Raw genomic sequence first — 12,441 nt, forward strand, 5'->3', positions numbered from 1 at the left:
TTAGGAAGTCCAGCACATGATAGGCACAAAGAAGAAAGGGTTCTAACGTGTCCCCAGATGGGCTACGGGAGAGGGAAACCTCCCACCAGCTCCAGCATCAGCATGGACCACAGGCCACAGTACCATTCAACACCACCTTGCGTTGCCACAGAGACCCTGAACAGTTTCCTATTTGCCTTTCTTCCTGGTTGAGATCTTGTTTCTGTCAAGGGTAACTATCTGTGTCGCATGAAATATTATGGATTGTAAGCAGAACCGGGACAAAGCCACCCACAAGAAATAAGAACTTTCTGATGATGCTCACAGGCAGCTCCCCAAATCTTAGAGGCCGTCAGTGAAGAATTTTCTGTTCTAAGCACTGAACTCACCCTCAAAATGTTTAACCCAAAAGGCATCTGACAGGCAACACCCCCAGTGGCCTGAATTTGTCAGATCAACTCATTCTTCGGCTGATTCACCAGGTCAGACTGTGGACAGGCAGGACCCCTCCCACAGAGGCAGAACAAAGACTTAAAAGGGAAAAAGTGGCTGTAAGTTTTACCTGGTGGCCTCACATGATGTTTAATCAAGCTATAACAGGGTCAAAGTGTCCAGTGTTAAAGGACTCTCCACCTCTGCGTGCATGTGTGTGAAAACTAAAACTCAAAGCTATTTGGTTTTTTTTTTTTTATGTAAGATTAGCCATCATGCAGAACTTACTGGTCAGGCAGTTAATAAAATACACATATCCCGTGGAAGAGCTTCATACATTTCAGTCCTTACAGATAACAAAGCGATTATATAAACCCTGCATGGTCCTGAGAGGGAGTTCCCTCACTTCTGAAAGCTGCCAGTCCTGCCAGCTCGCCAGGGCTCATGTGTTATATATTCTCGAAGCTCTTTTAGCTGCGGTTTGAGCATCGGATGGATCTTCTTCCTCTTCCTCCGTTCGCTTGTGTTTTAAAAACAAGTCAGACTTCAAGAAGCGGCTGTAGCTGTCATACTTCATGAGGTTGAAGATCTAAAGAGGAAAGGAAAAACAGTCTAAAGGATGAGGCTATTCAGGCCATGAATCATCCTACCAAATATTTATTAAATACCTATCTGTGCCAAAGAATGGAAATATGTGCAGAACAAACAAAGAAAGCTGAAGTGAGTTGTGTGCTAGACAAGGCAGATTTCCTGGATGTTTCTGGTCATTATGAAATAATCTCCATGGAATAGAATAGCTTAGAAGGCCACATGAACAAATCTGTCTTTATTTTCCACGGAAGTATAGGTTCACACAGCACTGATTCATACCCTTTATCAAGAGATCCTTTAAGAATGCCCACTTTATTTGGACAGATAATGCAGGGACGTATTTCTCCAGAAACTTGAGATAATGGAATAGAAACTGTTCCTGTAGAAATGGTGCTGTTGTAAAGGCCACTGTTATATCAGATGATGCCAATATTATTAAAACCCCCAGAGGTGTGGCACCCAAGATCTCAAACAAACCTATTATTATACCAAGCAACAAAATGGGGCTTATTGAATGAAGGGCAAAGGAATGAAACTACAATGGTAGCAAGGAGAGGCTTCAGGAACCGGTGCTAATTGAAGAAAGCAGCAATCGGTTGTAGCATGCAACCCGCCGCACGCGCACAGCGGCTCAGGAGCATGTCTGTGGGAGAGAAATGGCCCTGCGGCCAGCTGGTCAGGTGCAAGAGCAGGACCCCTGAGGAAACCTAACTCCTCCCTTCTCTTCTTAGCCATGGTCCCTATTCCCAGCATCCCCTACCCGATCCTTTGCCACCCTCCTCCCTTGCCTTATAGAAGTCGGGGAAGGAGAAGCAAAAAGGAAGACATTTCCCTGCTGGCTATTGAGTGGCACAGTCTCTTTTGAGAAATCTCTCTCTTCAGACCTTTTGACTCAAGCCTCTTGACGGAACTTCAAGATATTCTGCGAAATGAAAATCCACGCCATGCACCTGGTGCCTTCACTCGCGACTCGAAGTAAGTGGACTCAACATGTGGAAAGTTCCGGAGGTGTCTAGAACATCGCTCCCTGCCAGGCGGGTTATCAAGTGGGTGGCAAAACCCTGACAGCCTTTAAATCCACCCTCTCTCAACATGCACACAACTATTTTGTAAGTTAAACGTCTGATGGACTCTCAGGACTCAGAACATCTGTCCGGGGATGGGAGAACTGAACATTCAGCCTGTACACCTTCCTTTTCCCAAGATGGCTTCAAACACTGGAAAGCCACTTAAATCACTTGGCTATCAACAGGGTCCACAACCCAGGGAAAGACTGAGGACTTTGGGTTTTCTTTAAATTCTCAAACTACTGCCTGCCCTTTCCTGGATGCCCTTCCAGTCTCGGCCAAGATCTCCATCTGTTCAGAAAGACCATACTTCCATAAGCCCCTACCTTGAGCCTCTGCACAGCAGTTATCTATTTTATAGCAACCTTGTCATCCTAGACTGATTTGCTGAGGTTTGGAGATGTTATTCATTAAAAAAAAAACTCATAAAACTCCCAGAAAATATAAAAATCATAGCTGGGGGCAAGGCAGAGGCTGAGGAATGCCATTATCATTTCACGGCTTCCCATAAACGTGCTGAGCAGACACTGCCGGGCGCCTCACCCTCTGCATTACCAAGCTCTTCCAGGCACAGAGCCCCCACAGGGAACTTTGAGGTGCACACCTAATTTAGAGTCTGGAAAGGAGGCTCGAAGAGTGACTAACAGAACCAGCTTCGTGAGTGCTTGTGGAACCCAGCCTTGGGCCCCCTCCCCAGCAGGTCCACAGCAGATGGGACCCACCACTGCTGGCAGGATGCGGTTCGGCCCGTGTCTGTCTGAAGTGTCTGCATGTGGGGGTAGAACATCCTGTTTGCCTGTCGTGGCTCTGAGGCTCACACTTCAAAGAAAAGAAGAAAAAAGGCTGGGGCTGGAGGCACCCAGGGCCCAGCAGGGGAGGGAGCCCGGAGTTGCTTCAGCTAACGGAGTGCTCAGGAACCATTCAGCGCTGGCGGGACTCGGCCCCCAGGGGAGCCCCAGAGACCCAGTTCTGCTGCCCCTTAGGCCTCCACTGGTGCCAGCAGCTCGAGGGGAGGGACCTGTAACCATTTACCGAGAGCATCAGGGCCGCACCCTGCCACAGGCAGGTGTGAAATCCCAGGGAAGTCCTCCGGTCAGGGGCTGGCTCCTCCAGGAGCCCACGCCCGCCTCCTCGCACTGCAGAGTCACCCGGTGTCAGCTGTCACCATCAGACCCAGATAGATTTGAAAAAGAAAAGGCATGTTGCTCCCACGGGCCTCATTTTCTGGGGCTATGCGTGGCCTGATATTCTGCATGAGGCCCTTGCTGCCAGTGGCAGACAGTCTCCTGGGTGCTGGCCCTCTCTTCACAGGCACCCTCATAGGTGCTGCTCAGCAAAGTTGGCTTAGAGCATAGAGAATGCCCTAAGAACCTCTTCCAAGGAAGTGGCCAAAGATCGGGTAGCCAGCTACAGCTTTATTCACCACAGGGCAAATGGCCGTGCCTGAGGCCAGCACACGTTCACCCAGTGAAGGAACAGAAACCACCCAACGTGCACCAAGAGTGGGCTGGCGAAATCAACCAGGTTGTGCCAACACTGCCAAGAGCACCTTCTAAGCATGCACCAGGCATTGTCCCATTTAATCTCCACGAAAACCCTCCAAGGACCCCGATTATACAGAGGAAGGCACTGGGGCCTTAGATCTTCATTGCTCTGCCCCCACAACGGGTGTATTAATCAGCCTGGGCTGCCGTAACAGGGATCGTGGACTGGGGGGCTTACACAACAGAACTTTCTTTCTTCACAGTTTTGGAAGCTGGAAGTCCAAAATCAAGGCGTCAGTAGGACTGGTTTCTTCTAAGGCCTCTCTCCGTGGCTTGTACAGGTGGTTCCCAATTTATGATGGTTCAACTTAAGATTTTTCAACTTTATGATGGTGGGAAAGTGATAGGAATTCAGTAGTAGAAACCATACTTCAAATTTTGAATTCGAATCTTTTCCTAGGGTAATGTTATGTGGTACGAATCTCTCTCGTGATGCTGCAGAGCCGGGAGCCCCAGCTCCCAGTCAGCCATGCAATCCCGATGATAAATGAACGATACACTGACCACCATTGTCTGTAAGCATATGACCATCTGTTTTTCACTTTCAACACAGTATTCAATAAATTACATGAGCTCTTCAACACTGTACTGTAAAATACGCTTTGTGTTAGGTGCTCTGCCCAACTGAAGACCAATATAAATGTTCTGAGCATGTTTAAGGTGGGCTAGGCCAAGCTTATGCTGTTCAATAGGTTGGGGGTGTATTAAATGCATTTTCAACTTAATGGCATTTTTGGCTTATTATCAGGATGTAACCCTACTGTAAGTTGAAGATTGGTAGATGGCTGTCTATGGCCGGTGTCTTCATATGGTCGCCCCTCAGTGCATATTGGATTAGAATGCACTGTAGGACCTCATTTAACATTAATTACTTCTTTAAAGGCCCTATCTCCAAACATGGTCTCATTCTGAGGTGCTCAGGCTTAGAACCCCAACATATGAATGGGAGAGGGGACAAACTCAGCCCGTAATGATGTGCAAAAGATGCAAACGCTGGCAGCCTGGCTCTCGAGTCCACATTCCTAACCTCTAGTCTATGCTGCTGCCACTCCAAAGAGGAGTTAAACATGGAAAAATGTAATGTGAATATCAAATGAATGAATATTACAATTTGAAAATGCACAAAAACTAAAAACAGTTATCTCAAATGAGTATGTTTATATGTACACATGGGAAATAAATATCCCCAAAGGTCAATGTGGTGGGTTGAATGGTATACCCCCAAAATTTATGTCCACCTCGAACCTCAGAGTAAGGGTTAGTTCGCTGAAGATCTCTAGAATGACATCATCCTGGATTTAGGCCAGGCCCTAAATCCAAGGAGTGGTGTCCTTATAAAAAAAGGAGGGGGCACACTGAGAGAAGACCGTGCGAAGTCAGAGGCGAGGACCAGAGTGAGAGCTCTGAACATCAAGGAAGCCAGCAGCCACCAGGAACTAGGAGAGGCAGGGAGGGACCCGCACCTAGAAGGAACACAGCCTTGCCCACACCGTGATGTCGGACTTCTGGCTCCTGAACTGTGAGAGGATAAACTTCTGTTGGTTTAGGTCACAGTTCGTGGTAATTTTTTATGACAGCCTTTAGAAACTAACAGTCAGCTTATTGATTTCCCCTCACTCCTCCTTGAGCACAGAAAATGAGATGGCCCTAGGGATTCCAGAAGGTTCTACAAAGCCGGGACTCTCTGTTAGTGAGAACTGGCTTCTCCGGGGCTGGACCATCATCTGACCTCAAGTTGTCTGCAGGGAAGAGAAAGAACGGGGAGACAAATGTGGGCTGAAGGGTTGGGAGGGCTCCAGGTGGGCAGAAGGCACTGGAGCTGAGACAGTCCTTCCAACAGTCAGGCAGCTGAGAAAGCAGAAACTCTAGTTGGCAGCCAAGTTGCATTTAGTGCCTTTTTTTTTCCCAAGACAGCTGTGGCTCAGCAGGGTTTGGGTTTTGGCAGCCCCACGTCCGTGAGCTGCATGTCCGGACTGCTAACTATTTAGCATAGTTGCTTTGCGATCCACCTCTGTAGGCTGCTGGAGGTGGGACTCTCGGTGGACAAGGAAAAGGGAGCCTTTCTGATGATGTGCAACTATGCACAAGGTCCCACACCCCAAGGTCACTGCACACCAAGGTGCTCCTCCTTCTCCAGATCCCAGACAGTGAGGCGACTGATTAGGATTTGCAAGGGAAAATTCCCACGTGGTGCTCCAACTGGAGGTCCTTCCACATCAGCTGCTCAGGGAAAGGACTCCCTCCCAGAAGCACTGGCATCCATGTAGAGAATGAGAGGCTTCCCCAGCCCCAAGGCCCCCAGTGAAGATTTCATCACTGTCAGTATTAAATGCACTTCAAGTATAATCTTCTGTGACTTCTCAGAAGACAAAGACATGAAAAGATCTAAACTAAGCATGAATCCTCACTTCTTTTCGAAAACCTCCGCCATGTTACTTCAACTAAGTACAAGGAGGAAAAAAATTATGCAGCAGCCAACTTTTATTAATGGGACTTCATATTTGCTTCCAGAGCTGGGCTTGGTTTTTATATGAAAATTGCTTAAAGAAGGCAGCAAGCGCTGCCGTCTCTGAATTGTAGTTTTAGAATGTGTCCTCTTCCCAAACACCTAGACTACAGACATGTTTTATACCCACAGGGACAGGCGGGAAGCGCAGAGGAAACAAGCCCTCTACCTCCAGCCCTCAAGCCATGAAATGATGACAGAACCAGCTGGGCTCCCAAGAGGCTGTTAGGGCACAGAAGGGGTGTCCCCACCCACTGAACTGAAGGCGCCTCCCCACCTGCTGAAGCGGGAGTGTGGGGGGAGGCGGGGGTGCATCCAGGAGAAGGTCTGAGGTCAGCCGCCGGAGAGCAGGTGAGAAGACAGGGCAGCTCAGGTCAGCCCTTGTCCTAGAACAACAGGGTGGGCCACCGGACATTTCTGTCCTCCTGGACGGTGTTCCCACTGCTGAGACAGGCCCGCCAGAGAGGCGCGATGTGCCGTGAGGGATTGGAACTCCAGAAAGAGGCTGGATGTGGACAGAGGCAGAGAGATCCCTGCTCTGGGTAAAAATCTCCTCACAGGTCCTTGGGTCCAGTGCTGCCATGTGACGTGGGGAGGAAATCTGCACATTTTCCCTGGAGTCCTTAGTACTCAACTCCTGAGCCCCGATGACACGCTTTCTACTTGGAGTGAAGGTATTTTATTTGTGCCTTTTGCCTTCAGGAGAGTTAAATGCTGTCCTGGTGCACGCCCCCACTTCTTCCCCTAAACACCGTTTCAAAGTCATAAAAAAAAACCCTCAAAATATCTCAAATACTATTCTTCCTGTCTACCCCTCATAAGGCGAACGGCTACAGTAGACACAGGGAGCCAACTTTCTTTCCTTTGAGTGAAAACACACTTTCTGGCTTTGCACATTGGAAAATGTGAACTTCTGGACTGGACTTGATCTTTGGGAGCAAACATCAGCAGCACCCACACGACTGAGGCGTCCAGAATCCCCAGGTCCAGCCACCACCGCAGACTTGGACACATAGCGGGTGGCAAGAGGGATGGACCCCCAGATGACCCAAGGAGGCCTGGCAGCCCCTCCCTCACCAGCTGGTCCAGCCCCATTTATTGATGTCTGAAAAGGAAATGTTTCTCACTTCTTGGGCTCTGGGGAAATTCAAAGAAACAACACTGTTAAAAAAAGGCCCAATACATGGTTCCTTTCTCTGTCAAGGATGTGGCTCGGAGCGCCGACATCTCACTGAAGTCTTTTTCAATTTTTTTTAAGCAATAGAGGTTAGGGCTTCCTTTTCAGGACACCAAGTCTGGGTGAGGGTGTCCTGGCAGCACTTGAAATCCACTTTGAGTGTAGACATTGGGATCCCTAAGACTTAAGGAAGAGGAATGAGCACCCCTACATCCCCTCAGTGGGCAAGAGGACTGGGGCCTTCTCTTTCACGGTCTGAGAAAGCAACGCTGGAAGTTGCCATTTGCAATGACCTTCACCCTCCCATATTCTCCAATCGTGCGATGGAACCAGAAACCAGTCATGCTGTGGAATTCAAACCAGAAGCTTCAGAGCAGGAAAGGTGTGAAACTGGTGCTAAGAAACTTGTAGGAGCAGTTTTGTTATAAATCTTTCACATGGCAATCTCAGGTCACTGAGCAGATTTGAAAGTGTTCCATTTTTAAATGTTCAGGGAAAGGCCTGGACGGACACACAATATAAGGGAGTTACCGCCAGGGAGGGAGAAGCAAGAGGCAGGGCCTGGGGATTTTAACTTTTCACTTCATACCCTCCTGGGTTATGAGAATTTTCTTTTCTTCTTATCAATGAACATATAATAAGTTAACAATTAAAGATAATCTTAAAAATTGAGTTGTCCAGAATCCTGAGGGACACAGTGCCAGGATGGGCTCGTGGCTAGGGCTGGCTTAGCGGGTTTCTCGCTGTCCTTCCTCCCCGAGTGCTGGCCACGTGGGTCAGCAGGACACACGTGTTCAGGGGCCACGGCCAGCAAAGACTGACGCAGTCATTTATTGCACAGAGGAAAGCATGTCTGGCAGCTGTGACTAATTTGATGCCTCCATGTTGTGGCTGACTCTCAGCGCCTGAGTGATTGATGGGCATGTTCTAGAACCAGCCAGGGCTGGAGGTACAGGGGAGCGTGACTGAGCAAGGGAGACAAATGTGGGAGAGGAACGGGCAAGAGCACTGGGCGATCCTTAAATACCAAAGCGTCCAGGAGAGGCAATGGACAGCAGCAGAACGGAAGAACAGACACGGCCACACCTCCCGCCGAGGACAGCCCTCCCAGGGCAACAGTATGCTTGGAGTCCAGCCGGACCAGAAGCCCTGGGCTCATGCTGCTCCCCATTCTCCCAGCTCTCCCACTGTGGACGTGTCATGTCGCCATCCCGTGGAGTGAACTTCCTCCCTAGTAAAGCCAGGTGCCGGGTCCCCCCTTCCCCAAGACTACCTGAGAATCAAACAACATGCACATATGAAAACACCGTGTAAACTGTGAAGAGGTTCAGACTTGATGTTTTTCCCAGAATTCACTAAGGTGTAGAAAACTGATTAGACATTATTTGCTGCTTCTTAGGTGGGGACCCAAGGTTCAATGAGGGTACGGCAGGTGAATGCTGCTACATTTTGGAAGTCACATGAAGCTAGGGTTTGTCAACCTTGTCACCACGCATTTTGGACCAGGTAACTGTGTCGTACGGGGCTGCCCTGTGCATTTAGGCCTCTACTCACTAGGTGCCAATAGCACCCCACACCAGTTGTGACAACCAGAATGTTCCAGACATTGCCTAATGTCCCTGGGGGGACACAATCCCCTCCAGTTAAGAACAACTCCATTAAGCTAAAGCCCATTTTCCTGATGTTCACGCGTATGGAAGGCTGGCTGCGTGCCGGGCACTGGACTACGTCAGCACTTCCCAGATTCGACGGCATTTCATCTGCACAACCACCTTACCACAACCTGGAATTCACAAATGAGGACACTGAGGCACAGAGCGGGACTGCATCTTGCCCAAGGTTTCAGAGCAACTAAATTCTGAAGTCAAAGAAAAGCTGGAAAGGTCAGACCTAAGGAAACAAGCCTGTGGCCGCCAGGGACCGACTTCCTAACATCAGGCCTTGGCAGGCTTACGCACTGCTCCGCCGCGTGGCTCAGATGCTGCACAGTTTGCCCGAAGCCCCAAGTTAAAGGTGAGGACACAGAGGTCTCCTCGGGCCAGACGGAGGCAGAACTGGAACACGAGCCCCCGCTTCCCACTCCGGCTAACCTAACCTACAGGGATTCTGGCAGTAAATCTGAGTTCAGCATCCAGGAAGTGATGAGCGGGGAGGGGCTGGCGAGGGGGCGAGAGGCTGGCAACCTGGGAATGAATGACAAGGCGTGGTCAGGAGGCTGCTGGCCCGCGGCTGGCTTTCTAGTCCCAGGGGCGGCTCTGCACCAGCCCTGTGCATTCTCTTGCCCAGTTGGTGAGGGACGGACACAGCCAAGGCTGGGGATCAGCATGCAGGGGCCCAGCTTTCAAGAAGACCGAAACTTACCGGCCCACTGGCACACTCTACGAATAGCCACCATTCGAAATCCTTAAAATTAGTCTGGTTACCACAGGCTCAGGCCAACCCCGGCCAGGCCCTCCCAGCTTAGCGTCTCCCACCTTCATCACTCACTGCACTCTAGCCACACTACCCTCCTCTAACACACTGAAGGGGTCCCTGCCCGGGCCTTTGCCTCTCCCTGGAAGGTCCTGCCTGCAGGTCCTCTCACCCAGCTCCCCCTTGCCACTGAGGTCTCAGTCACTTCTTCAGGGAGCCCTCTCTGGCTACCGACCCCAAGTAGCCCTCCACCCCCAGTCACTCTTAGCCCATCGGCTATTGTATCTACTTCTTAGCATTTACCTTTTCCTGTCCTCAGGCTGGACAGGAGCTGATTTCCTTGCCTCACACTCAGTGCTGGCATGGTCCCTGATATATAGTGGGCCCTCCATCAATATTGGTAGCATAAGCAAACAAATGAAAGAATGAACCCACACACCAGCAAACCAAACAGAACTGAAATCAACCCACTGGTAGTGGATTTTTAAGAGAAAAAAGACAGGGAACTACAATTCATTGAAGAAAGCAACTCTTTGTAAGGTCGCCCCTTCCTTCCTGCTGCCTGCAACTTAAATTTGTCTGACAGCAGCCTTTGACTCTCGGCTGAAGTACCGAAGAGATGCCCACAGTACTGTCCCCACCTCCCCTGGGCTTACCTGCACGTGCTGGGCACACAACCGGGTCATGTGCGCAGAACTGAACTAAATCAGAAAAAGTTCTCCCTACTTATGTGAGTTTTCCCCCAGACTTCTCTTAAGATAATCGTTTTGATGAAATGCTTACTAAAATGTCTAACACATTCTTCACAGAATATGCTGCCCACAATTTAAGTTTCGCTTGATACTTTGGGGTATTAGGATCACTAATCATGTCACCATCCTGTCGCACAGGGATGCCCCCAGTGTGGTGTGTGGGGCCGTGGGTGCCCACACTTGGTGGCTGCAGACCACTGCACTGTGGTTCTGTGCTTACTATCATTTTCCGTTTCCTCCCTGCCTGTCAGCGATCACTCCTTAAGGCTTATCGCTCCATGGCTGCTACCAGCACGTCAGCAGTCAACTGGAAAACCAGACCTGTTAGAACTGTGTGTAAACCAAGAACAAACAGGACCTGAATAAGACCCAAAAAGCTCTCCTTTAATAAATAAGGTGCAGGGATGTCGGGTCACCTAGTCTGATGCTCAGGGAGGATTTGCCTTCCTTCTGGGTTCCATCGTGAGGAAGGGCTGAGGCTCCCCCAAATTTTCCTGGTAAGTGGGTGCTGGAGACACAAAGCAGCCTGCTCACGCAGCTCTGCAATTAAGCCAAGCGGTGCTCAGCGGAGCCAGAGGCGCCACGGAGGCTTTCTAAAGCTATGCGAAATCTTGTGGTTCAAACATGCTCCCCTCACTTCAAACTCCTTCACTTAGGGAAGCAGGGCTCCCAGGGGGGCCTTTTGGAAGCAGAGCCACGGGCCATGCTGAGCCCACATTTTGACAGTTACCAGCAGGGCCCCTGAGAGACAGTTTTCCAGCAAAATAGAACCCAGAGGCCCTATCCAGGGACTCACTGTAATCAGCTCAGATTCCAAATACCCTATTTTCACCCAATTATGCCTTAGGAAGCTAATGCCTCTCTCTCCCTCTCAAATAAATGACTTTTAACCACAGGGTGTGAAAGTAATTTCTGTGCGTGTACGGTTTGAGGTGCATTGTGCCACATTTGTTAGATGTGTGTCGTGCGTATTTATAGAAAGTTAAAAGATGGAAATTCTGGAGAGCAAATGTTATTTAGCAGCTGTTTCCAGCTAAAGAATTACGAATTTTTTTTTTCATCTGAATACTTTGGTTTCTCAAGTTTCTTTTGTTGAGCATGTGTGACTTTTACAGGTAGGTAGATGAAAGTTATTTTTAAGATATTTTTCTTTGTCCCTTAAAAATCTTCCTCTGTCCCTTGCTTCCTCCTTTCAGTGCCAGCTAAGCCTCCCCATGTCAGAACCCAGTGGGGTGAGACTGGGTCACGGAGGTCCAGCTCTGTTTTGAGATGTGCTGCAGGCCTAACCACAGGAGATCTGGGTCCTTGGGAGGCCAAGGTCCCACCATGTGGAGTGGTATCAGCCTGCAGGCCTGCAGCATTCCCCGCTGCCCCCCGGGCTTCTGCGGTCCTGGGAAGCGGGACTGCCTGTATTCACGTGGCCCTTCCACTTCTCTGGTGTCGTGGGCTTTAGGATGCGACGAGGGGCTTCCTGTGAACCCAGGCTCTGAGCGTGGCAAAGAGTGCAGGCTTTGAAGGCAGGTGGACGACAGTGAATCTAGCCCCCAGCACGCCCCACTACCTGGGTGACCCAGTGCTAACAAACCACTCAGTCCCCTTGAACGTTGCTTTTCTCATCATCAAAGCAGGAATACTCTACTCACTGAAGATTAAATGAGATAATACAGGCAAAGTGGGCATCAGGCACAGAAGGGTGCCCCGGCATAGGAGATATTGTTATTATTGAAAATACCTAGAACATATACAGGATTCAGAATAGATTCTCAGCCCTGCTATACTTTAAAGTACCTAAGGAAGCTTTTCAAAGACTCTGAGGTCCAGGTCGGGCAGATATCCCGTGTGGCTATAGCCACAGAGTTGCCCTTTCACATTCCATTCCACTCCCTTCCCCTCCACAAATCCACATCCATGGCATCCTTCCCATTGGCTCAAAATCAGCACCTCCAGGAGGCCCTCGGCAAGTTTCCCATGCTAAGTGGAG

The 12,441-nt window shown here is 49.7% G+C and overlaps 1 protein-coding gene across 1 annotated transcript in view; it reads right to left on the bottom strand.

The window, feature by feature from the left end:
- Positions 1–729: 729 nt before the first annotated feature.
- Positions 730–12,441, bottom strand: part of RGS10 (regulator of G protein signaling 10) — a gene marked incomplete at its 5' end in the record, with an annotated part of 36,632 nt that continues 24,920 nt past the window's right edge. Inside the window, one exon of the mRNA XM_036898850.2 lies at positions 730–1,000. Within this exon, the coding sequence (XP_036754745.2) occupies positions 854–1,000 (147 nt within the window). The remainder of the gene's footprint in view (positions 1,001–12,441) is intronic.

This window comes from Manis pentadactyla, chromosome 8, assembly GCF_030020395.1.
Source record: "Manis pentadactyla isolate mManPen7 chromosome 8, mManPen7.hap1, whole genome shotgun sequence".
NCBI classification, from domain to species: Eukaryota; Metazoa; Chordata; class Mammalia; order Pholidota; family Manidae; genus Manis; species Manis pentadactyla.